This window comes from Leopardus geoffroyi, chromosome C1 (genome assembly GCF_018350155.1).
Source record: "Leopardus geoffroyi isolate Oge1 chromosome C1, O.geoffroyi_Oge1_pat1.0, whole genome shotgun sequence".
NCBI classification, from domain to species: domain Eukaryota; kingdom Metazoa; phylum Chordata; class Mammalia; order Carnivora; family Felidae; genus Leopardus; species Leopardus geoffroyi.
The window spans coordinates 217,526,274-217,550,643 of record NC_059328.1 but is presented as its reverse complement, the minus strand read 5'-3'; the positions used below and the strand labels follow the sequence as shown (position 1 = coordinate 217,550,643).

The window sequence follows — 24,370 nt, the reverse complement described above, 5'->3', positions numbered from 1 at the left end:
CGAGCCCTCCTCACACGTCTGGGGTGGTGTGGTCCAGCCAGTCTCGGGCTGGGGAAACCACGCATGGGCCCTTAGAGTGGCTCGTAGACGAACAAGTTGGAAGAGACGCTCCTTAACGTCCCCTCGCGCCATGACCACAGCACCTGTGTGCCGACTTCCTCATGCGAGAGGCCGCCTGGGCCTTGCACACTCCCTTCTGTAATCACCTCTTCTCTCGGATTTACCTCGCCTGAGCGCCGAAATCCAATTAGTCGTGACAAATGACCAACACGTCCCCCCGCTCCCCCCCAAAGCCCAACAAAACCTCCACAGAAAGCAGTGTAGACATATTTTCATTTCTTTATTAGAAAGAGGCCTCTACACTATAGCCACCTCTCTCCATTACTTTACACATTTTTCTCTTTCTTTTTTTTCCCCCTTAGAATACTGTACAGCCGACACAAAAAATCCCAATGCAGGAAAATACAAACTGGCATATTTAATCAAAACAAAATCGTAAGAAATAACAAGCAAAGTGAAATGTCTGTCAATGGTTTTAATTACAGTACAAACAATATAAATAAAGCGTCATTGAGTCCTTGTGAAACAAACTTGCTGAATGAGGTAATAGAAAAACAACCCAAAAAAGGAAAAAAAAACCCGAAGAAACCAAAGCCGTCTCTGGATAAACCCTGGGCCGCTCTTCCGTCTTCTATACATCGCTATTTACAGAGACAAGACGTGCTGGGAGGTGGGCAGGGACCCGGCCTTCCCTGTTCCCTCCTAGAAATGCCTCCTGGCTGCCACCGTTGACCCGCCCAGGCTCCCGTTCAGAAACACACCCGTGGCCACACGAGAACCCCATTCAAGGTCATGGGCAGGAGAGGAGGGGACTGTCTGGGGCAGGAAGCTCTCCTGGAACCCACGTGGCCGTGCCCGTGCCCGTGGCTGGCGTGGCCCACCCCTCCAGCCCTTCCCGGGGCAGCCGGCCCAGGCCTCCCAAGGCTTTGCGGAGTGCCCTTGGTCAAGTGCACGCAGCATCCTCCCCAGCACGCGGGTGCTCAGAACGGGGCAGGGGTGCCACCTCAAGAATTCGACAGATTTTAGACAAAAGGACAGCTGCCAGAGGGGGAACCGCGATCTTTTCAAGGGTCGGAGAAGACGTGATTTCTAACCTCGAGATGTGCGAACGGCCGCAAAGCGGTTTCTAAGCATATCTGCTGCCCATGAGCCGTGTGACAACCCAGCCCTCTCTCAGATCTGCCTGGGCACCCGGGGGCGGGGCTGGAAGGCGGGCTGTGTTCCTGAGAGTGGTCAGTGAGCTAACTCCCGGCTCTGGCCCATGCACCCTTGGTCCCCACTGTCCCCTGACCCTCCAAGGGACCGGGCAGGATGCACATGTCCCCCAGGCCACTCAGCGGCATGTCAGGTGCAGAGCAGGGTGCAGGGGACATCGGCTGGGCTGCCCACTCAGGCTTCCAACATCCAGGTGCTAGGCCAGAGCTGGAAAGCCCCGGGACGTCCTTCATCCAGCCCGGACACTGGCCATCTTACACGAGGAATCCCTAACTGCGTGGGCTTCTGGGGTCGGGGCCCCATCTTCTTCACATGAGTTTGGGCCAGCTCAGATATTAGCTTCCCAGGCCAGTGTTGACACCATCTGGGGAGGTACGGGGAGGTCAGGGCAGACTCTGATTTAGGGGCAAGCGCTCCCAACACCGGGCTGTTCCATTTGGAAAATTCCCCAAAGCTCTCACATCTGTGTGGTTCCTTTCTTTTACCCGCGTCTCAAAACAGAAGACAGGATATCCCTGCCGCCAGGGAATATTCTAGAGGGGACCTAACTCGACTTTGACAGGCGAGTCTCTAGCATACAGCTCCAACGTGACCCTCGGAGGACCTTCTCTACAGAAGCCACACGCACCAGGCCAAAATAAAACACAAGCCCTGAGCTGACCCCTCGCACGCTGACCAAGGTGGCTTGCCCTGCACGTACCCCGGGCACCTCAGGCCCTTTGGACGGGAAGGCCTCGGAGAAGGGCATTTTTACCAACCGGGTGCAAGCCCCAGAACCAAATGCAAGCCCCAGAACCAAAGGCCGTCACATGAGAACAAAACGAGGGCCTCATTAGTGAAACGCGGTGAGAGCGGTTTTCAAATCTGCGGTCCTGACTCATTGCTTTGGGACGGTGCTTCCTACCCTGGTGAAACCCAACTCCTTCTAGAACTTGGGCGTTTTGAAGATCACAGACTAAAAAACAGACTCTCTGGTTTTGCAGAATCCCGTGCTGATGGCTGATGAATTCGTCCTCTAATTGCCACTCTGGCCCAAACCGAAAAACCGGAACTGGAAAGAAGTGCCAATGTATGTTTAAAAAGCAGCAGACATCCAACATTAAACAGGAAGTCCGTTAATATTGTTTAAAAAAAAATCTATGTAAGGACAGCCCTTCTCCTCCAAGGGTGTTTTTGAAATATGAATTCTACGCTGTTACCTGTCCTCTCTTCCTCACGAAAGGAGAGGTGAGGGGTCAGTGGGGGCGTGCTGACCCTGAGTGGCACTGTTTTTCTCTCCTCGCGAGGGGCCTGGCCATTCTGGGTTCCAGGGACAACTTCCCGGCAACGATGGAAATAAAAGTCTGTTTCCATCTAACCCGCCCCCCACCTTCTCTCCTCTGCGTAACTGGAGTTGGATATTTTGAATATTCAATTCAATTTTGAATATTCTGACTGAAAGGCAACCTGATTTCGATGCCTGAACGATGACAGAGCCATCAGGGTGTAGGGCACGGAGCGGGTGGGGGCCCACACCGAGGGCTCACTGACCACAGGGCTTCCAGAAGAAAGCCACTTGGGAATTCAAGCAGGAAATGTGTCGATAATGGCCCGAAGTGAAAAATCCCAGTCTGGATGCCAAAGGCCCTTATTTAGCTTTTTGGTGAAGGATGGGGGTGAGAATCACTTGAAGACAGGACGTCACAAGGTGTGAAACCCCCATTTGAGGAGGCCAGTGAGAAATAAATTATATTTCCCGGGAAAGAAAGATGTGATTCTTCAGCACATTTCTATTCGAATTCCTTCCTGACTGCTTTTCAATTTGTTTGCTTGAAGGACATAAATACAATCCAGGGGAGTTCTAGAAAGTCAGGCCGACCTTGTGGGGCGCGTGAGGGATGGAAATAGCGCAGAGGGGGGAGGGGGGAAGGGCCTATCGAGGGGTAATGGATTTGCTTTCCAATTATCTTTGCCTTTTGAGAAGTTTTTGAGGCCTGACCATACTTACTCTTAGAGGCTCTATATTGTTGCAAGGCTTCTGAACCTCCCTAGGCGGGAATGTGGACTTATTTCCGGAACATTCTAAATGCGAGGAGGAAGGGTGGGCAGAGCTGGAGCCGCGGTGACCCAGGTCATCCTCGAGCACAGCTCGGGCTGGGGGCCGGGCAGGACCCAGTGGCCACCCTTGACGGGGAAGACATGTTCCCCAAATGCAGGGACTAGACAAGCCGAGCCCGATGCCAGCCCTGAAAGGGACGGCCGCTCCAGCGAGGCCCCTCCTCTGACACCGCTCCCAGCATGCAGGGGTGGGGAAGGGCACTGACTGGCCCTGCAGAGGGGAGGCCCAGAGGCTCAGACGGGAAGGGGGGGCTGTCACCGACTCCCTAGGGCCCTGGCTGGGGGACGCACCGCCAGCCTGGGGGCAGCTTTCCAGGCCTGGGTTCTGGCTTTCTGCTCTCGGCATTTCTGTTCTAAATGAACAATCCCATTTCCTGAGCATCCAGCCTCTGGCTGGGTGTCTGGCTGACTTTTATCACATTGGTTGGCAACCGACCGGTCATCAGACCCCGCGAGGCCACCCCGGTTTCACAGATGAGGAAAAAGATCCCCAAAGCTGGGGGCCTCTGCCCAAGGCCACACAGGAGGGACAGGAGAGCCAGGGCTGTCTTTCTCACTGGACCACGCTCTCCCCTATAAGTTAGTGACTGCTGCTTTGAGGATGTAGAGAATGACCCTGAATGCGTGCAGGTGTTACAACACCGCAAAGAACGGTTCCTAGGCCAGACGGCAGAGGCTGGGTCCAAGGCGACCCCATCAGGCTAGACAAAGCTTCAGAAGGCAGTGGTGCTGGAAGGGCTGCCGCCCGGGCTCACGGGCAGAGAATGGGCTCCTTTCAGGGTCCTGGTCAAGAGTAACCCAACGAGAGCACCCGACTGCCGCGTGATCAGCGAGCACCCCCTGCCTCCCGGGATAATTACGCGCGGCGTGCGTTCACTGGGAGACCCACAACTGCACCTGCTCATGGGGCCACAGACTCGGGAATCTGTCACCTGCTCACCCTGGAGCCGCTCCTCTCCTAGGATGACAGGAGACGGGCGGGGGCCGGGGCCCCATGACTGGGGCTCTGGGCTTGGCGAGCCACCTTTCCGCCCAGTACCGGAGATCTGCTCTCACGGAGTCAGAATCAAGGCTCCTTTCTCTGCAGGGTTTCTGGGGCACAGAAGGAATCCAGCCAGATCGTGAAGCTACCCTAACCCGCGACCGCGTGCGTGCGTGTCTTCCCCAGCACGTGGTTTCTCGGTAAGGGAAGTTTTACTTCTGAACAGAAGAGGCTGGACTATGCATTGGTGTCCTCACGGTCACTTCGCAGAACTTCCACGAGAACCAACGAACACAACTCGACCCCCTTCCCAAATTGGTTATTTCTAACACTAGCCCTGGGTTTTGGCTTCCTGGCCTTGGTGTTACGTAAGGCTCTAAGATGGGAATGATAGCATCGTTGGCGAAGAAAGCCCTTCTGGTCTGACACTGAAATATAAACAGATTAGCCATCAGTCACCTTTATTTTAGAGGAAAACCCTTGAAAACCACCACTGCCTTTCCTCTGTTGCCAAAACTCGGGCTCAGGAAAGCAGGCCGCCTCCCGAAGCATGGCTAAAAACAGCAGAAGGGTCAGGTTTTCTGAGGAGGAATCAATGAAGTCCCCGTGCCGGAGAGAGGGAAGGGGTGTGGTGGGGGAGGTGGGGGGAACCCGGTCTAGCATTCAGGTCGTGAAAGGCTAAGTGAAAAAAGGAGTCATTTGGGAAAATATTATATTATAAACACATATAATAATATGTACACGCTCATATACATCTCAAAGCGAAGCCTTACAAGGAATTCTGTTTCTTTTCAAAACGAGGCTTTGCTATATGATAGGGCGTTCCTATAGTGGGAATTAACTACAGTGAAATAATTTAAGAATTTCATTTATCCTATATCTGCGTTCACTACGTGAAGTCTACGCTAAAGGCTGTGCGGGGGAGAATGTGTCCAGGTGGAATAGAACAGTAATGAGTTCTTCAAAAATAGGCAGTGACATTTTTTTCCCCTATTCACATTTAAAATAACTACACAGTGATGAAACACAGAATTAAAAACCAGGGGGAGGAGCAGGGACCTGTGGTCAGGGCTCTCAGCCTTCTGAACCTATCATTCCTGGAGCCCGCTGGGCTCCACGCAGAGGAAGCAAGGTTACAAATGTCCATGAAACACTGACCCACATATAAATTCTGTGTAAAGCTTTATTTTTTCCCCACCTACTTGAGTTGTGTTTTTTTTTTTTTTTAAAGTGAAAGAAGAGGGAAAACTCTTACAAAATAGAAGGTTTCATATAGGAGAGCAGGGGACTTCCCCAGGGCAGGGGGGGGGGGGGCACTGGCCTAGCGTGGCCTTGGTTTCTGTGCTACAGCAGCCCAGAGGCGCCTTCCCATTGGACGACCCTCTCCTCCCACATACTGCTAAAGCGCTCCAGGCAAAGCTGCCCCTTTCCTTTTTAACCCAGGGTGTCACAATCTGGCCACGTTGAAGGTGGCTAACATCTGAAAGCAGCCCCGATGGCACACAGTGACGGCAGACCAGGGGGGACGTGCTCATAACCCAAACGGAGGGCCTGGCCGCCAAGTGAAGCCTTAGCGATCCTCGCCGGCCAGCAGGTAACGCAGAGCCGCGGGCGGCCGGTCGTGACCTGCCTGTGCAGAGCACGTGGGTCTGGGATTCGCAAAGTCGCCCCCTGCTTTGCCGCGGCCCCTCCTCTGGGTCGGCAGAAGTGCCATCAGATCGAAATGATGAGAAATCACATGCCGCCTTCCTCTTCTCTAAAATGCTTCAGTGTCTGGCTTTTTTTTTTTTCCCCCCTTTCTCGATTTTAATAAGCAAATTGTATTACCATCTTCTTCTGATGTGTTCCTTTTTCAAAGCTGTCTATCACATTAATGGAAGTGTTTGCTGCTGGGAGTGTTTTCCATGTACAATGATCTGTAACCCTCTCATCTCAACTAGTTGCACATTATTAGTTCACATCTAGTTCAGTTTATAAATTAACAGAGGTGACATTTGTCTGTACAGAAATCAATGCATATTTATGAACTTCTTTTATTCAAATAGATTTTCACAATCTTATCTAAAGACATAACACAGAAGCCTGGGTGACACTCTGGCGTGGCCCAGGAGTGACTGAGACCCAAGACCTCCATCTTGGCAAAAGGAAGTAAAAGATCTCTGCCGTTTGGGGCCAAAAAAAAAAAAAAAAGCCTTTTATGCCTTCGGTTAGTTTACTACGTGTATTCGAAGTGTTATTATTAGCTTGGATCCGTGATTTCCTTTTGAATTTCCGAGTTACCCTTATTTATTTTTTCCATTTTGTTTTTGCACCAAGGAGGGCGACGGCAGTCAAATAATACTCAGCAACTGATTTCCTCTCTTTGGACTGAAAAATTAAACAGATACTAAATTATGACAGTGAATTTAGAAAGAAGGGCTCCAAGGGCTCGAAAGAACATGTCTGAGATGATATGATGCTTCTAAGAAGTATTGCAATCACATCGTGGCAAGCATCCGAGCGTGCTGTGTAACTACCTCCTCGGCTAATATGCTTTTTTCTCGGTGATGACTAATCATGTTCTATTAAACAGCGGTAATGCTGGAAGAACTCTACTATACAAGTGTAATGAAGCCAGTATTCTCCCCGGACAGATTAGCTACAACTGATTTGACACATACCATCATAGGGGCTTCAAACCTGACAAACTCTGCCTGCTTCTGATTTATGCCGTCAAGCTCCTCGGAGAAGAGATGAAATCCGAGTGTTCCGTTTGGTAGAGGTGAAATGTACTGATGTGCTTAACTGCCAGTTAAGGAGAGTTACCCTTCTCCTTGCTCCTCGCCTCCCCTCCCCCTCTCGTCCCGTCCCTTGTGCCGTGCTCTATGTCCACAGGCCGCCTGGCCGGGGGACCTCGCGGTGTGCTATCAAGAAACCAAGGCCCCCTCCCCCCCCGGGCAGCCCCTGCTCGTCGCGGGGGGTGGGGGGGAGTTCGGGGGGGGGAAAAGGAGTCGGTCCTGCAGCCTCGCGGCCTCCGCTGCGCCCCCGTGAGGACGGTCAGGCTTTTGTGATTGCGCGCGGGGTGAGGGCGGGTGGGCGGCCGACCGCCAGGAGAAGTGGGGACGCGACGGGACTCACGTGTCGTGACTTCTGGGCGAGGGCGCGAGGCTGCGGGGGCCCGGCGGTCCTCAGATGATGGTGGGCACCCGCCCGCTGCTGTTGTTGCGATTATTGTTCTTCCTGGACAGGTTGGGGGTGGCCATGAGCACGAAGCGCTCGTCCGGACAGCCATACTGCAGCAGGACGTCGATGCACTCCTGGCTGGACGCCTGCCGGGCGTAGGCCAGCGCCGTGTTCCCGTGGGCGTCGCGGGCCATGACGTCCACCCCGTACTGCGGAGGCAACGGAGAGGGCCGTTAGGGTCGCGGCTGCGGGGGGGGGGGGGGGGGGTGCGGTGCCACCGGAGGAGGGGACCAGGCGGCGCCTTTCTCCAAGCCGTGCGGCAGCTCGTGCGGGGGAGGGGGGACGGACCACCCCGGGAAGGGCTACAGACGAGGTGGCTAGGGACGCGGATGGCCAGAGGCCGCAGCCGCCCCACGGCGCGTCCTTGGAAAGCGACCATGCGCTTTTGACACCCAGAAGGCCCTCCTTTCTGCAGGAGACCGAGGGTAATCCTGGCTTTGTTAGTTCTTTTCTGCCTTTCCAATCGTAAAAACAAAAAATAAGCACTTCTTGATCTCGGAGGTGATTCCCTTTCACTGGGGGAAATCTGTTATGTAAAACACAAGGGTGCAGAGAAGGCCTCTGTTACCGCTATCCAGGTCCTACTAAGGGTAAGCACTGCCATCCGCCCCCGCCGGGGACCTCTAGGCAGGCTGCCTTCTGTCGCCCTTCGGTGGGGAAGCGCGGTGGCTGAGCCCCAGAGGTGTGCGGGCCGTGCCACCGCGGGTGTGGGCTGCTCAGGTGCCCGCGGCTCTACACACTGTCCCCCTCTTGTCGCCATTCAGGCTTCATGACGGATGCGTCCGTAGAAATCTAAGAATAATTCTTCCTAGGGGCCCCCGGGTGTGCCAGTCGCTTGAGCGTCTGACTTCAGCTCAGCTCATGCTCTCACGGTCCGTGAGTTTCAGCCCCGCATCGGGCTCTGTGCTGACAGCTCAGAGGCTGGAGCCTGCTTCGGATTCTGTGTCTCCCTCTCTCTCTGCCCCTCCCCTACTTGCGTTCTAACAAACAAACAAACAAACAAACAAACAAACAAACAAACAGAATAATTTTCCCTAGTGGAAGTTAACCAGAACAGTCCAGAAGAAGCCCTTTGATAAAGTCCTACCATCAAACTCTGGGTCCAGTATTTCTGGGTTGGGTAAAGGGAAAACCATATAAACTAGCTGTATTCTCTCCCTCCACCCCCCTCCCAAACACAGAGGACGGCAGTTGGTTGTAAAAGGAACAGGACAGACACTCCACCCGCACCTGACCCAGAGGGGTCATGAGACAGATGAGCTCTGCAGACACCCAGCGAGGGAGGGCTGGGCAGAGCAGGCCCCGCGGACCCCCTCCCTCCCTCTGCTCGGTCCTCAAGCGGCGTCCTCACACAGGGGAGCCCGGCAGCCAGGGGCCTCCGCGCCTCAATTCCAAATTCCTTACTCGTATGCTTCCCATCTTCAGACCCGCCGCCTCCCACCAGAAAGATGCCCGCAGAGCAGAGCAAGGCGCCCGCGGCTATGCTGTCCTGTACGCGGCAACCTACCCAGATCAGGAGCTGCGCCAGGACCACGTTCCCCTTCCGGCATGCCAGGTGCAGCGCGGTGCGGCCGTCCCCCTCTCCACACGTCTCGTTCACCTCGTCCCGGGAGCCGTGCGCCAGCAGCAGGATGACGGCCCGCAGGTCCTCGTCGGCGGTGGCCCGCAGCAGGTGCTGGCCCAGGGACAGCTCCGTGCAGGGCAGCGGGGCCAGGAAGAGCTTCTGTTCGTACTTGGCCCGGATCCACCGCTCCTTGTCTTCCCTGCAAGAGTCCCCACACGGGTGCAGTCGCAATCAGGAAGGGTGGCCGAGGCCGAAACCCCTCTGCTCCAGAACCCACGTGGTCCGGGGGCATCGGGGAGGAAGCGAGATAGCAGGAGACGAGTTATCTTCACAAGGAAGCCCCCTGAGGCACGGGCTTACTTTTTTCTACAAAGTGGGGTCCCTGACCAGCAGCAGCTGGGAACTTGTCAGAAATGCAGAATCTCAGGCTCCGCCCCGGACCTCCGGAGTCAGAACCTCTTGGGGGGTGGTTGCAGAACCTGCAGGGGGGCGGGGTTCTGATGCCGCGGAAGCTGCGGCCAGGGGAACCACCCCCCTGCCCAGGGTCTGGCACGATGCAGGGTGGATGCCACAGGCCTGATAAGCAATGACAGCGTTTAGTCGGGATCAGGGGACATTGCGGAGCGCAGCGGACAGGATGGCCAGTGGGCTCCCCGCACCTGGGTGTGACCTTGAAGTCTTAGCTCTTAATTCCTCCCCACGGAAGGGAGTATGTGATCCCCCTGGGATCTCCACATCCTTTGGTTGAGGAAAATCTCACTACAGGCCCACGGATGAAACCGCAGAGACCCCCATGTGGAGGTCTAGAAAAGACAAGCAAACTAAGTTCCTACGTGATTCTGTAATCTCTCTGGATACGTGGGGAACATCAAGATGTTCTAGGGCCCAGCCCAGGAGACAAGGCAGGCGGCCCGAGGCCAGAGCTGAGCTAGGGGTGCAGGAGGGGAGGACACTGGGGAAGGGCGGGGAAGGGCCTTGGGATGCAGACAGCAGCCCCAGGCGTCCCTCCCCCAGCAGCACTGGGCCTGCTGACAATGTGCTTCCTGAACTTTGGGGGAAGGCGGGGTTCAGGGTCCAAGCGGCACAGGATGCTGCCTGTGACATCTGGAAGGAGGGTGGGGAGGAAGAGGAGAGGGCAGAATGGGAAGGGAATTGGCAAAAGGAGACAGAAAGAAAGAGACCCACAGCAAAGCGTGTTCACACCGTCCGAAGCAGAGGTCTGTGGCTGCTTATTGAAAGAAGAAAAGAAAAGCCCTACAGAGAAGAGGGACTCTAATGCCCCAGAGACTTAAATGATACACTGGTTCACAACTAACCCCCCCTAAAACCCAGCGTTTTCTCCAAGAGAATAATCAGGGTGCAGAGCTACAAACTACACAGAGAATCACTTAGGGCTTCCGTGACACTCTAGAAAGAAAACTCATTAACCATGACATTTCTTCTTCCGAAGGACAGAAAAGACGCCTTGTTTACACCTTTTACTCGTGTTTACACTGCTCCCAGTGATCTAGTGTCGGGTTAGCCCTAATCTGTTTTTAAATACTTAGGCAAACAGATTCTTCCAGGAGCAAATCTGGATTAGTTTTGCTTCATTTCCTGGTCCATGCGAGTGACCCCAGGGTGACCCCCGACCCTTTTCATTCGGAGATTTCCAGGACAAACACTTCGCTACAGCTGAGAACCCACCCCCGCAGCCCGGACGAGGCTGAAGCTGGACACGGCCCGCACCCTGTCCCCGCCTGGGCCCAAATACCGGGCAGGCGAGAGACAAAACACTCCAAACAAAATCGTGTTTCTCGTGCTATGAAAAAAACCGCATTTAAAATGTATTTAACATACGTTGGTGCGTTTCGTAAACCGCCAAACAGCAAGAACAAAACGGGAATGAAATGAAAAGGGACAGTGGTGAAGGGTGCATCCAGATTTTCAAGTCCCCACTTGCTAGCTCTCGTTTTTTGGTGGGCATTAAAGTCAGAGCTGTTTTATTCTGCTCTGCTTGGTTTTAATTCGCATTGCCAAATCACCCAGAGATAAAACAGGGAACTGAACCCTGGAACTATCGTCCTAGCTGTAGTTATCTAATTCTCTTTTTAATATTCGGACATCCCAGCCGAAGAATGAAGAAGGCCCCCAGCTTCTGAGTCCTCTCCTGCGGGCGGTGTGCTCTCCTGGGGAAGTGGGGCGGCGGGGGGGGGGGGGGGTTCTGTCCTGGGATCTGGTCACCCCACAAACAAGCTCGCCTGAATTCACTGAAATTGAAGTCGACGTGTGTCTGAATGATTGTGTTTAAACCGCTTCTTGCTTTTATTTTAAAAACATTTTTTTCTTTAATGTTTATTTCTAAGAGAGAGACAGAGCGGGAGCAGGAGAGGGGCAGAGAGAGAGGGAGACATGGAATCCGAAGCGGGCTCCAGGCTCCGAGCTGTCAGCACAGAGCCCGACGCGGGGCGTGAACGTGAGATCGTGACCTGAGCCGAGGTCGGACGCTTAACCGACTGAGCCACCCAGGCACCCTCCCCCACCCCGCCCCATTCCTCGCTTTTTAAAAGTCAGTGCTGTTTATAATTACGGAACAAAGGTGGGTCCAGATTTCATGGGGCTGAATACCAGTTTGGGAGCTTCTTTCGAAGGAAGACTCTACTGTTACGTCTATAAAATTAGGAACAGGGTCTTGGAGAGGGTTCCTGCAAGGGAAGGCCGGCGGTTGGCAGCCTTTACGGCTGATCCACCTGTGACCCTGCAGGAGCGGGAGCAAGGGGACAATTACCAATAGGGCTGCACGGCCTCCACCGACTCAAATACAGAAAACAGGTTGATACTGGGGGCCGTCCCCGAGGAACACCGCAACGAGACAGAACAAAGCCTCCACGTGGCCTTCTTGGTGGGGACTGCCTCTTCCAGCCCATGTCCCCCTGGCCCCCAGAGCTGTTTAATGTCTGGCTTTCGTCACGTGACGGAAACACGGCTCTTCACCAAAACTTCTCTGCCGTTTAAAAGCAGAAGCTTTCCACGCCGGCTTCTGGGCCCTACAGGACTTCGGCCCCTCGCTGTTTTTTTCAGATACCGGGAGGGGCCGGAGCGCTAAGCGAGGCCACTTCATGTCTGAATCAGGAATGCTTCTGTTTCGCGGCTGAAATCCAGCGAGTAGGAACGGAGAACTCAGACAAGGGCGTGTGAGGGTTTTGCGAATTCAGGAACCCCTACTTATGCTCAAGCACTTGCTGCTGTTTAGAACCCGTGTGCTGTGGTCACCGTGCACCCCGATACACCGGGCGGGGGTGGGTAAGCTTTACCTCGTGTGCTTTCCGCGGTGGCCGAGGGCGGGAGAAGAGAATCGCCCCAAGGCCGGTGGGGCCACAGGCCTTGGTGTTGGCAACGGAGAGACGGGATCTAAGTGCCTGCTTCCATGGTGTAGACTTCCACGCCTTCAGTGACTTCTCGGGCCGTCCCTCCCTCGCCCATAAAGCGGGTCTACAGAAGGCAGGGTGGTTTCGGGGCTGAGGCCGCATGTCTGGAGGATGTGCTGGCCCAGCCGTTGCTCTGCAAGTGGCAGCTGTCGGTGCTGCAACGATGGAGTCAAACAGCAGCTCTACTGACGCACAGTTGCCATCGAGCACCTGAGAACGCACCTGCGGGGGTGGTGGGCGTGACAAAGGTGGCCGTGGTGGCCGAACGCCAGCTGGACGCTCAGGGTTTTAAGTCCGGGCCGTCAACGTGCTCGGCGGGGACTCTTGGCCAGGGGCCCCGACAACGCCACCAGCGTCCCTGGTGTGTGTGACCCCCCACACCCTACCACGGGCACCAGAGGGGCTCGGGATGCTGGGAGACGGGTGCCCAGCCGGCGTAAAGGACCCTGTGGCTGTCAGCGGGTCCGGGGCCAAGTGCGGTTAGCCCCTGTCCACAGCCTTGAGATATCCCAAGTCTTCTTGGACTGAATTGTGTCTCCTCCCCGCCGCCCCCCAATCCATATGCTGAAGCCCTAATCCCAATGTGTCTGTATTTGGAGGCCAGGCCTCTAGGGAGGTAACTGAGGTTAAATGAGGTCATAAAAGTGGCCTTATGAGACGAGGAAGAGACACAGGGATCTCTCTCCGAGGGAGGGCACAGCAAGAAGGCACGGTCTGCAAGCCAGGAAGAGCTCTCACCAGAAACCAGCCCTGGCACGCTGACCTTGAACTTCCTGCCTCCGGAGCCGACAGAAAACACAGTTATGTATTGGAGACACCCAATCTGCGGTATTTCGTTAGGATAGCCCAGTCTGACCTGTAACATTCCGGACACCCACGGCCTCCACCATTGTCCTCCGGCTTCTGTGCCGACATGTAACACGCGAAAAACGGACACTCCGGTAGTGTTTCCTTTTCTACGAGAATATTCTAAGACCGTTTGCCCTACGAAGCCAGGATGCCAACACACAAATACTCTAATTGTTACTCTGATGTCCCAATCTTCCTTCTGGGATCCCCAGCTTGTCTTGGCCGAGCCTTTCATTTTCCCCAAGGAAGGCCAGTTCAAGAGCAGCGTAGCTGGCAACAGATCACTTCACCTCGTTCCAATCCCCTGGAGGCCCGCTGCTCACAGCCTCCGTTAGCTAATGAGCTAAAAAATGACTTATTGGCACGGCCGGCCGTCAGCAGAAAGAAGGCGGCCCAGCTCCTCATTTGAGCCCCGTGCTGACACACCTTTAAATAAATCAACCGCACGGGAGTGAGAGAAAATGAGAGAACGGACGACTAATCAGAAGAAAGACACTGACCCGATCCCCCCAAAATAAAAAGGAAAGATACAATCGAAGGTGCAGTAGTAAATATTTTCTTCTCTTCCGGCCTGAAATGAAGCCCCTTTATTAGGTGGCCCTCCACCCCCCACCGGCCCCTAAGCCAGGAAACCGCCTGGTGGGTGAGCTGTGGGCCAGTCGGGTACCGAGCACAGGATTTGGGGGTCGGGGAGCAGGTGGGGCCCCGGCGGTCCCCAGCACCGTGTGTGCACAGAGTCTTGAAGGGTCTGCAGGGCTGGGATGCACTCTGGTCCTGCAGCCCGACAGACAGGCTCTGCCGCACTTGACCTTGATGTGGCCAAGGCTCCGCGTGCCCCCGAAGATGAGTCTGGGACACATCCCAGCTGCCACCTGCATATTCAGTGCTTGCCAGACGGAAATGACGTCATTCCCAGGCACCAGTAAATACTGCCCGCAGGTCCCAGGAGCACCTGCTGTGGCGATCCTGAGGGTGATGACGACGAGGAGGAGGGAAACCACCTTTCCTGGTAACTCCCAGTGACGCTGGGCTCATCAAGGGCCCCCGAGCATGGTCCCCGTTCCTACAAAGGAGCTACATGTCAAACACCGAGCAAAATGCACATGTGATCGCAGAGTCATGGCCATATTTTGAGAGAAATTACGACATTTTAAAAGGAAAGGCCTTTTGGGGTGCCCGGGTGCCTCAGTCGGTTGAGCGTCCCAATTTGGCTCAGGTCACAATCTCATGGTTGGTGAGTTCGAGCCCCACATCGAGCTCTCTGCTGTCAGTGCAGAGCCCGCCTCGGATTCTCTGCCCCCCTCTGTCTGGCCCTGCTCGTTCTCACTCTCAAAAAAAGGACAGGTCTTTTCCTGAAAAGCTTCAAAAGAAAAAGAGACGGGTCATCTGCGTTCCAAGTTTCAGAGAAGGCGCCAAGTGTGGGTGGTGTGCAACGAACGGCTTTTCCAAGTTTGAAATAGGGCGGCTGGACCGTGAAGACACGGGGGGGCCCGGGGTCGTGGAGGCAGGTCGCAACGTGGGAGGAAGAAGCTGCTGGCAGGCGGGGCAGAGCCAGGCTCCCAGACCAGCCCTGGCCTTCGAGATGGGCTTTGGGGACCGGCTGCAGCCGGGAGCTCGGTAGGGTTGGGCCACAGTCCCGCTCCCCTCGGCCGACCCGGGGACCGGACGGAGAGGGCGGAAGGGCACGGACGCTGGTACCATCCTGCCGGTGTGGCACCAATAACGCCCAGGGTCTATTAAAATAAGCCAGGTGATGCACACCCGGCAAGGACAGCTAACTCAGCGGATGGCAAGATCAAGGTGAGAGTCAGGACAAGACGATGAAGAGGAGGTGGGGGAGGGGCAGAAAGGAGCATTTACATTCGCAGAGAAAACGAGCTGGGTCGGGGTGGTGGGAAGCAGAGCTTTATCCCCCTGTGTCTGAGGCGAGGACCCGGGGATGGGGCGGCTCGAGGTGTGTGGGCTGCCCCGGGCTCTATCTTGGGTCACGGGGCCGGTCGTGGGGCGAGGACCACTGTGCCCGGTCCTGGCAGTCCACTGCAGTGCCCAGCTCCAGGGGAGACACGAGGGTCTCCGACCGGCCAGCCAGAGGTGTCTGGAAGCCGAGAATGCCACCAGGGCGAGACCAGCCACACCTGATGCTGACGATCACGATGACAAAGGCCCCGAGTGTGAGGGTCATCTGTCCCCAGTAACTGAAGGGGTGTCCCGGGAAGGGCTGGGCATCCGTGGCACCTCGAGCCGCCCAGCACTGGGCTGGCGCCTTCCTGTCCCTGCGAGCAGAGGCCTCCCACGTGAAGTCCCTAGGATGCCGCCCTCCACGCGTGCTTTCCACCCGGCCTTGACCCCGCACCCTGTTTCCACCGCTGTTTACAACTCTGCCTGAGCCACGTGTGGGCTTGCGGTGATCCGCCTGTGGGCACGCGTTTCTGTCTTGACTCTGTCACCCAGACGAGGAACGTGACCGCCGATGTCACAGCTACAGTTTAAGGACTTCTGATGCGTCGGCCATCGGGCTGAGCCTTTCATCAATTATGTGGTTTCACTCTGACGACGCCCGGTGAGGTAGGTCCTGCCCCGTTTTAGAAGGGAGAAGGGGAGCCAGAGAGAGGTGGGTCCCCAGCCTGTGACGGCCAAGCAGCTGACCCCGGTGGTCACTGTCTCAGCTCGTCCTCTGGGCTCTGCTGCCTTCCCAAGAAGGGGAAGCCCCGATCCCAGGCCACTGCCCCGGCAGGGTGTCCCGGTCGGGCCTGCGGCACTGGCCTTGCTCACAGCCCCTCTCTGACGATCTCAACACCGGATCCTCCCTGTGGGGAACGGTTCAATGTGACTCGTGTCAGAGAATCGAGAGCTGAGCCCCGCGCCCCCCCCCAAGGGGCAGCATGAGCTGGTGTCTGAGTTTAATCCGAGTAAAACAAGATTGCTCCGTTGCTCTAGACAGGCCTCACACACACCAGGCGCACCGGCAGCTGCTGTCTCGGATGGTGCACGTGATCTGGAACGTTCCCACTGCTGCTTGCAGATAGGGCCCATGGAGACGATTGGTCATTTCTTCCCTCCCGGTTTTTCCTTACCAAAATGCTCTGGCATTAAAAACAAATACGGAATGAAGAGAAATGAAACCACAGATGTCTGAGGGTAGCGAGTGCGAAGGAAACGACACGGACGCCAGGACTCGTGACAGAAGTGCTGTGAGGGGAGGTACCCGGGCAGCTGGGTCCCAGAGAGGACCTGGGTCACCGTCAGTGTCAACGACCCCGGCAGTCAGTGAGGAGCAAAGGGCAGGGCAAGTCTCACGGGCCCGCGGGGAGACCCGGAGAGCAAAGGAAGAGCACGCTAGGCACAGGCCACGGTGCTCAGAGAATCGTCTGGACGCGGTGCCCCTTTCTCCGCTCCCCGTGCATTCGAAGGCGAGCTGCGAGGATGCAGTCACACGGAACCGCCACCGGCCGCGTTGTAAGTCTGGCAGGGAGGGCTCAGCAGGCTGCCAAGGGGTAACGAGGTCAATGGGTTGGATTCCCAGAAAAGAACGTTTTCGGCGAATAACCACAAAGCTTTGGGTTGGCTTTCGACACCGTTCTGTGGCACTACAGGACACGAGTCGTGGGGGGAGGCAGACCCTGGACGGTGACCAGACGCCCCACTGGGTCCTCGAGGGTGTCGTGAGCAGTGGTCCCCGGTGGTTTCGGCCGCAGCCCTCCACTCGCCACAAACGAGGCTTTCACCGGATGCCTGTGTAAGGCACTGGCCAACAACGGCCTTTCCCGAAAGCCCTGTGTCAAGTCTAATGTGTTCATTTTTCTGGGAACCCCTCCCCCAAACATTAAAAGCCCAAGAACTTTTTTTGGTGCCTGTCACTTGTTACAATGTTCCTCTCGGGAACATCTTTCTTCCCACTCGGCGGGCTGGGAGAGGATTTGTCAACGCTGATTAAAAAAAAAAAAATTTTTTTTTTAATGTTGATTTATTTATTTTTATTTTTATTAAAAAAAATTTTTTTTTCAACGTTTATTTATTTTTGGGACAGAGAGAGGCAGAGCATGAACGGGGGAGGGGCAGAGAGAGAGGGAGACACAGAATCGGAAACAGGCTCCAGGCTCTGAGCCATCAGCCCAGAGCCCGACGCGGGGCTCGAACTCACGGACCGCGAGATCGTGACCTGGCTGAAGTCAGACGCTTAACCGACTGCGCCACCCAGGCGCCCCATTAATGTTTATTTATTTTTGAGAGAGACAGAGAGAGAGACAGAGTGTGAGCCGGGATGGGGAGAGAGAGACAGGAAGACACAGAATCCGAAGCCAGGCTCCAGGCTCCGAGCTGTCTGCACAGAGCCCGACGCGGGGTTCAAATTCACAAACTGTGAGACGGTGACCTGAGCTGAAGTTGGACGCTTAACTGACTGAGCCACCAGGCGCCCTCGTCAATGCTGATTTTAAAGGAGATTCTGTAGCAAAGTATATCGGAGCAAAGGAATATCCTCAGCAGTCATAGGAGGCCTGTGTGGCTTACATGGTGACTGGGACAGCGACGGGAGGGGAAAGAAAGAGCCAGCTAGCAGCAAGGAATTTCCAAAGTGTCTTTCTGCCTCGAGCAAAGCAGGAACTGGGAGGGAGGCACGGAAGGGGGGCCGGAACAATATGTTAGGAAAACAGGGGGCTTCCTCTCTCTGCAGGAGAAGACCCCGGCCCGCGGCAGGCCGCCCCTGGCACGCATGCCTTCTCCCCTGGCCGCGTTGCTAAGGAAGGACGGCCAACAAAGACCGATGGATATTTATTCCTTAATTACCGAAAGCTTTTAAGAAACTGGCCACTGTAAATCCCGCATGCAGAGAGCAGGAGGCAACGGACAAGGATTTATGCTCACGGGGCAAAGACAAAATAAATATCCCGCCTGACTTCTGATCAATATTATGAGTGTTTTTGCCAACCTGCAGGGTGTTTTATGAGTTCCGAGGAACGGAACAGAATCATTATTAATTAAATAAAGCCAACTATATTAGGCTTATTACTTCTGTGAGTCATAGTTAGCGGTGCCCAGCTGTAGGTGTTGGGGGCGGGTGGCTCAGTGCGCAGGTGTGGCCCGGGGCAGCCCGGGAGGCGGGATCACGTGCTCAGGGGCACGGCACGGCCAGTGCCCCCTCGGGTCCCCTTCCACCTAGACGGCAGCAGATGAGAGCACTAGCCATAAGCAGAGCTGGCTCTCCCCGCCACACCTCAGTCCGGGGTTCAGGCTGAGTCCTGGGGCTCCTGGGGCTTTGCTGACATTAGCGCTGGGCACCTCCCAACACCTGTCTGTTTGGAACCTGGCCAGGCCGAGCAGAAATACGCACCAGGCTACAAGCAACAGGGCAGATACAACATCACCCCTCTAAAGCTCTGGGGCAACCTGTAGGAATTTTACCTGGAAACCTCAAAGCAGGCACAAGCGCGAGCTGGCCTGGGAAGGAGGAAACATTCGGCTAATCATGGACAAGACCCAGCTCAAGCCTCACCCCCTTTGGTCGTCTACCAAGCACCAGGTACTCACCGAGAACAGACCCTGGGCCTCGATTTCCCCTCTGGGTGATTGAAAGGCCTACTGAGGTCCCACAGGAACATCCACTTGAGAGGTAGCTGTCCCGAATGGAACGAAGGCAGGGGCTGAGTCACGGGGCTGGGAGAGCCCACCCTGCCGGGCCAGGTGTCCGCCCAGGCCTTCCTCCTCTCGCCGGGTCCACTCAACGGGAGGCCTCAGCCTGGCTTTCCGTGTGGACAAACGCCGCCTCTAGAACACGTGGCAACCGTCCGCTGGGGACCCGGCGCGCGCCCACTGTCATAGGCAGAGGCAGCCGGGGGGCCTCTCCCGTCCGTTCCTGTCCGACCTGTGGATGCCGTGCTGCCACCAGCACCGTGGCCGAGGAAGGCGCAACCCCTGCCCCGGCTTGCGGCCCTCCACAAGCGACTCCCGCCTGTCTGTTGAGAGTGACCTACGTGCTTTCTCAGGCTCCCTGCACGGGAAACGAGTCCCAGGACGAGAGAATCTGCTCACGCTTACTTTCTGGTCCCTGGAACCACAGCACGGACCCCAGAGCCCAATCCTCTCCAAACCTCTCACTGCCCACTTGGGAGGTGGCCAGTTCGAAAGGGTGGGTGTGGGTGGAAAGGGACGCAGGGCCTGGGGGGCTGTCTGCCTGGACCCCTGGACAGAGCTGGGGCGGGGGGGGGGCCCAGGTAGTGGGGGCAGAGAGTGGGGGCACTGAGGGCAACTCAGAGCAAGTCTGTCGTTCAAGGAAATCCTTTCGGAACCTCGTTACGCTATTAGAGAAGGGCGGGACACCCAGACTGTTCCAGAAGCAGCCGTAATATTTTTATTTTCAGTATTTCCCGCCCCCCGGCCCCCATTTTCTGACCTATTGTCCAACAACACAGCGAAATGCGGGACGTGAAAGGAAAAACCACCCGAGGTACAGACGCCTCAACTGGGAAACTTCTCACCATCTCTGTGCTCCAGGGTCACGTTTCGCTCCCAGGCATATCATCTCGTTGGAACTTTAGCAGACACCTTTATTAGTCTGTGCAAAGCTAGTCTGACAAATTAAGTTTGTGAATTAATTTGCAAACTGAGTGAGTGTTTTCACATTGGAATCGCGGCTAAGCTACAGCGGCCACCCGCACGCCGCCGTCTCCGGGCTTCAACGTTAGAGAAAACGTGAGCAACCGTTTTAGAGCATAAATGCCGATAAATCTGTGCCAAGTCGGAGGGGGCCTGAGCCAGTCAGGTGAGGCGGTCCTAGATCCCGCGTAATGTGTCATGAAACGGGACGCGCCTGGGCAGCCCTCGCGTCAGCCCTGGTGGTAGGACCCCCATCACAGCGAATTAAGTTCGCCATAACAGTGGCTGATGGGATCCGCTTTGGAACATATCGCATCATAAACAGATAAGGGAAGAGAAATGGCCCTTTTCCTCCGCTCGGAATACTGTAAAATGGATATAAGCCTCTGCCGTACGTGCACCAGTGCCCTTTAAACACCAGGGAGCGGACACTCCATGGCTCTTCTTAAACGAGAAACCAAGGGGCAAGACGCAGTAATTGCAGAGGGCCAAGCATGACCTGGTGGCTTCTCGGAGACCTGTCTGCTACGTGCTTGTTCAATAAGGAGAGAGAGGAGGCTGCAGGTTACGGATTGGCGACAGCTGCAGAGCAATACGAGCTCTGAGCAGGGGCTGACAAGCGGCTTTGGGGACCACAGACTTCAGCAATACAGCACCTTGGGCTTAAAAAAATTTTTTTTCAATGCTTATTTACTTTTGAGAGAGTGCGTGTGCGTGAGCGGGGGAGGGGCAGAGACAGAGGGAGACACAGAATCCGAAGGAGGCTCCAGGCTCCGAGCTGTCAGCACAGAGCCCGACGCGGGGCTCAAACTCACAAACTGTGAGATCGTGATCTGAGCTAAAGTCGGATGCTCAACCGACTGAGCCCCTATGTTTCTTTCTTGTTTTTTTTTAATGTTTACTTATTTTGAGAGAGAGAGAGAGAGAGAGAAAGAGTGCATGCATGTATGCAAGCAGAGCAGGGACAGAGAGAGAGAGAGAGAGAGAGAATCCCAGACTCCAGGCTGCCAGCACAGACCCTGATGCAGGGCTCAATCCCACATATCCTGAGATCATGAGCTGAGCCAGAATTAAGAGTTGGCCGCTCAACCGACTGAGCTACCTGGGTGCCCCAGTAATATTATGTTTTTAAAGACTAATGATTTTGAACACTAAAGAATCTTTTTTTTTAAAAAAAATTTTAACATCCATTTTTGAGAGATAGAGACAGAGTGCGAGTGGGGGAGGGGCAGAGAGAGAGGGAGACAATCCGAAGCAGGCTCCAGGCTCTGAGCCGTCAGCACAGGGCCCGATGCGGGGCTCGAACCCACAAACTGTGAGATCATGACCTGAGCCAAAGTCAGACGCTCAACTGACTGAGCCACCCCGGAGCCCCTAAAGAATCTTCTTCATGTAGTTTTCCTTTTAATTTCGGGGGGAGGGGGAGGGTGGGGATTGGAACAGTCACGTGGTTTCTCAACGGCCAAACAAACCAAAACAGCAATCAGAAAAACAAAACAGATTTTAAAAGAGGAAACACGTTCCAGACGGTATGCGAATGGAAAAGGCATTTAAAATGAATGTGCACATTAGTTTTCTTGAAAACATAAGCCGCTGCGCAGCCAGCTGGACTGACACGTTCGCCACAGAGGGGGCGGTCTTCCAGCAACCATCCACACCAGTCAACGTGGACTCCTCCCAGTGTAACGACAACTGAGAATGTACGAAGGGCTGGGCGTCCCTCTTAGAGAAGACCCAACAGATGAATAATGGCTGTTTCTTCTTTCTTAACCCGTCTCAAATGGTGACAGGATCAGAGCCAATCGACACCCCCACCAAGTACTATTTTCCCTAAGTTTGGTCCCACAGTGAGTGGGTCATCTTGGGAATGACTCTCCACAGTGTATATGTGAATTCTGTAGAGAAGGGACAGGATGATTCTTTAACAAGCTAAAGTTAATTCTTTCATGAAAATCACCTAACATCTATCTAACTAATTGGGATCAGGAGGCAGAAACCGGTCAGATGTTTTAAGTTCCACAACCGACACCGCGTTTAACTTGCCCAACGTCATGGTCTTTGATAACGCCACGTTAAAATTCTTCCCGGCTTTTTCCTGGAGAGGGAATCCCGAAACACTGGCACTAGGGAGGACTAGACACTGGGTTCACTGGCCCGGGCCGGCCTCATGGGGGTGCAGACGCACAGGGCCCCTGACCCAGAAGGAGCCCACGCTTGGGTTAATGTTCCGCTGTTCTGAAATTCCTGATGGTTACCGAACAGAAAACCACATATTGATTCTTCACTGGGCCCCACAAATTCTCTGGTTGGTCCTGGACAGTCCAGCTGCTTTCAAGTATCGGTTGGTGGCAAAGCCACCTCCAGTCCACCGAGAAATGGCAGAACACGAACCGTGCAGTGGGGATCTCGCGAAGCTAAATTTGTAAGTTTACAGGGCACTGCCGCTTCTGAGGGTAGGTCCTTCCTATCGTCTGGATGCGAAACGCCCTTTTGCGAAATGACGGTGGCAGCAAATGATTCATCGTGTGTCCTCTGCATGACAAAGGTAGCAACCAGCTACCTTCCATGTTACCTGGGAAGCCCTGTCCACCCACCCAGCCCCTCTCCGCAGAGGGCCTCGCCCAAAGAGGCCTTGCTCGCTGCAGCCCTGTGGTCCTGAGAGCTTGTCCCTTCCCTTTGTCCTCCTGCACGAGGGTGTCTGAGGCCCTCTAGAACAGGCTCCTTAGAAAAAAGAATTTCTTTGAGACCGTCAGCACTGTTTAAACGCGTCAACAATCCAGAAACTGGGACAATAGCATGGCAGGCCCTCACAAGATGAAACGCAGTGTTACTGTTGAGACCCCGCAAAGCCACTTCTGGGGTGTACAGGCAGAGCAACTGAAAGCTGGACACTGACGAGATATCTGGATGTCCGGGTTCACAGCAGCATTATTCACAAGGGTCGAAACGCGGAAGCAACCTAAGCACCCGTCAGCAGATGAATGGGGAAACGCACCGTGGTACGTCCAAGGAATGAAATACTGTCCCGCCTTAAGAAGGAACGGAATCCTGTCACGTGCTGCCACGCCGGTCAACGCTGAGGACGTTATGTTGAGTGAAATAAGCCAGTCACCGAAAGACAACTATCGTGTGGTTCTTCTTCTAGTCGAAGCCATAGCGACGGAAGGTAGGCTGGTGGGCGCCAGGGGCTGGGGGAGGGGGGCGTGAGTCAGTGTACCGAGCTTCAGTTTGGTACGATGAGAAAGTTCTGGAGATGGATGGTGGTGACGGCTGTGCAACCACCGGGAGCATATTTAATGCCACCGAACTGTGCACTTAGTAAGTTAAAACGCTAAATTTTATGTGTATTTCCTCACAGTGAGAAAATACTCCAGGGTCTAAGTGCCATCGTGTCCTGCACAAGACGCTGCCGTGTGACCCTCAGTTTGCGTGCCCGTATCCCAATGGCCCTTATCGTCAGAGCCAAGCAACTTAACGTTAGTAGAGTGTTACTGTTGACAACACGTGGCCCGTACTCCGTTTTCCCCACGTGATCCCAGACACCCTCCAGAGCCGATTTCTTCCAACCAGGAGTCAATCGATGGGGCCATGTCTATCACGTCTGGTCACTGGGCACGTTCATCTCCATTAATCTGACAGACCTCCCGAGCCCGTCCCCTCTTCTGGGTCTTCCATTATATGGATCTTTTTGAGGCACCCAAGTATGGCACAATGTCCCCCAATCTCGTTTTGCCTGATCCAACTCGGGTCGCTTTTTACCGGCGAGGACACCACACACGTGTCACCGCTCCCCCCACCGTCACATCATCACATCGGGAGGTAGACTGGGGGTGGTCCCACTACCAAGTCGAGGCACAGGTAAAGCAGCGGCCTCTAGGCCTGTCCTCTGTCCAGAACCTCCTCCCCTGTATAACAAGTGACTGGGGGTTGATTCCTCTGGATGCCAGACCTCCTATTCCTCAAGACCTTTCCCCAAAGTGCCACAGCATGGGCTGATGATGCCTGTGGGGTCAGCTGCTGTGTCCTCGGGGGCAAGGCAGAGATTCAAAAAAAATTTTTTTTTAACGTTTATTTCTGAGAGCAAGAGAGCACCAGAGGGGGTGGGGCAGAGAGAGAGGGAGACACAGACTCTGAAGCAGGCTCCAGGCTCCGAGCTGTCAGCACAGAGCCCGACGCGGGGCTCGAACTCACGGACCGCGAGATCCCGACCTGAGCCAAAGTCAGACACTTAACTGACTGAGATACCCAGATGCCCAAGACAGAGATTTTCCAGTTCTGATCACTAGTTGGCATTTTCTGTCCAGGAGAGCCCCCGCCCCCACCCCGACCACAACCTTGTGCTTCCTTTTGGGACTATCACCATAGACCCACAGGCTTTAAAAA

The 24,370-nt window shown here is 55.0% G+C and overlaps 1 protein-coding gene across 16 annotated transcripts in view; it reads right to left on the bottom strand.

The window, feature by feature from the left end:
- Window positions 1–321: 321 nt before the first annotated feature.
- AGAP1 (ArfGAP with GTPase domain, ankyrin repeat and PH domain 1) overlaps window positions 322–24,370 on the bottom strand; it is a 553,911-nt gene continuing 529,862 nt past the window's right edge. For 15 of the 16 annotated variants that reach the window (XM_045481824.1, XM_045481825.1, XM_045481826.1 and 12 more), the window contains 2 exons: window positions 9,084–9,339; window positions 322–7,725 (listed from right to left, as the gene is read on the bottom strand). In XM_045481824.1, the coding sequence (XP_045337780.1) occupies window positions 7,522–7,725; window positions 9,084–9,339 (460 nt within the window). In that variant the 3' untranslated portion in view covers window positions 322–7,521. The remainder of the gene's footprint in view (window positions 7,726–9,083; window positions 9,340–24,370) is intronic. The other variant, XR_006713257.1, reaches the window with a different exon arrangement.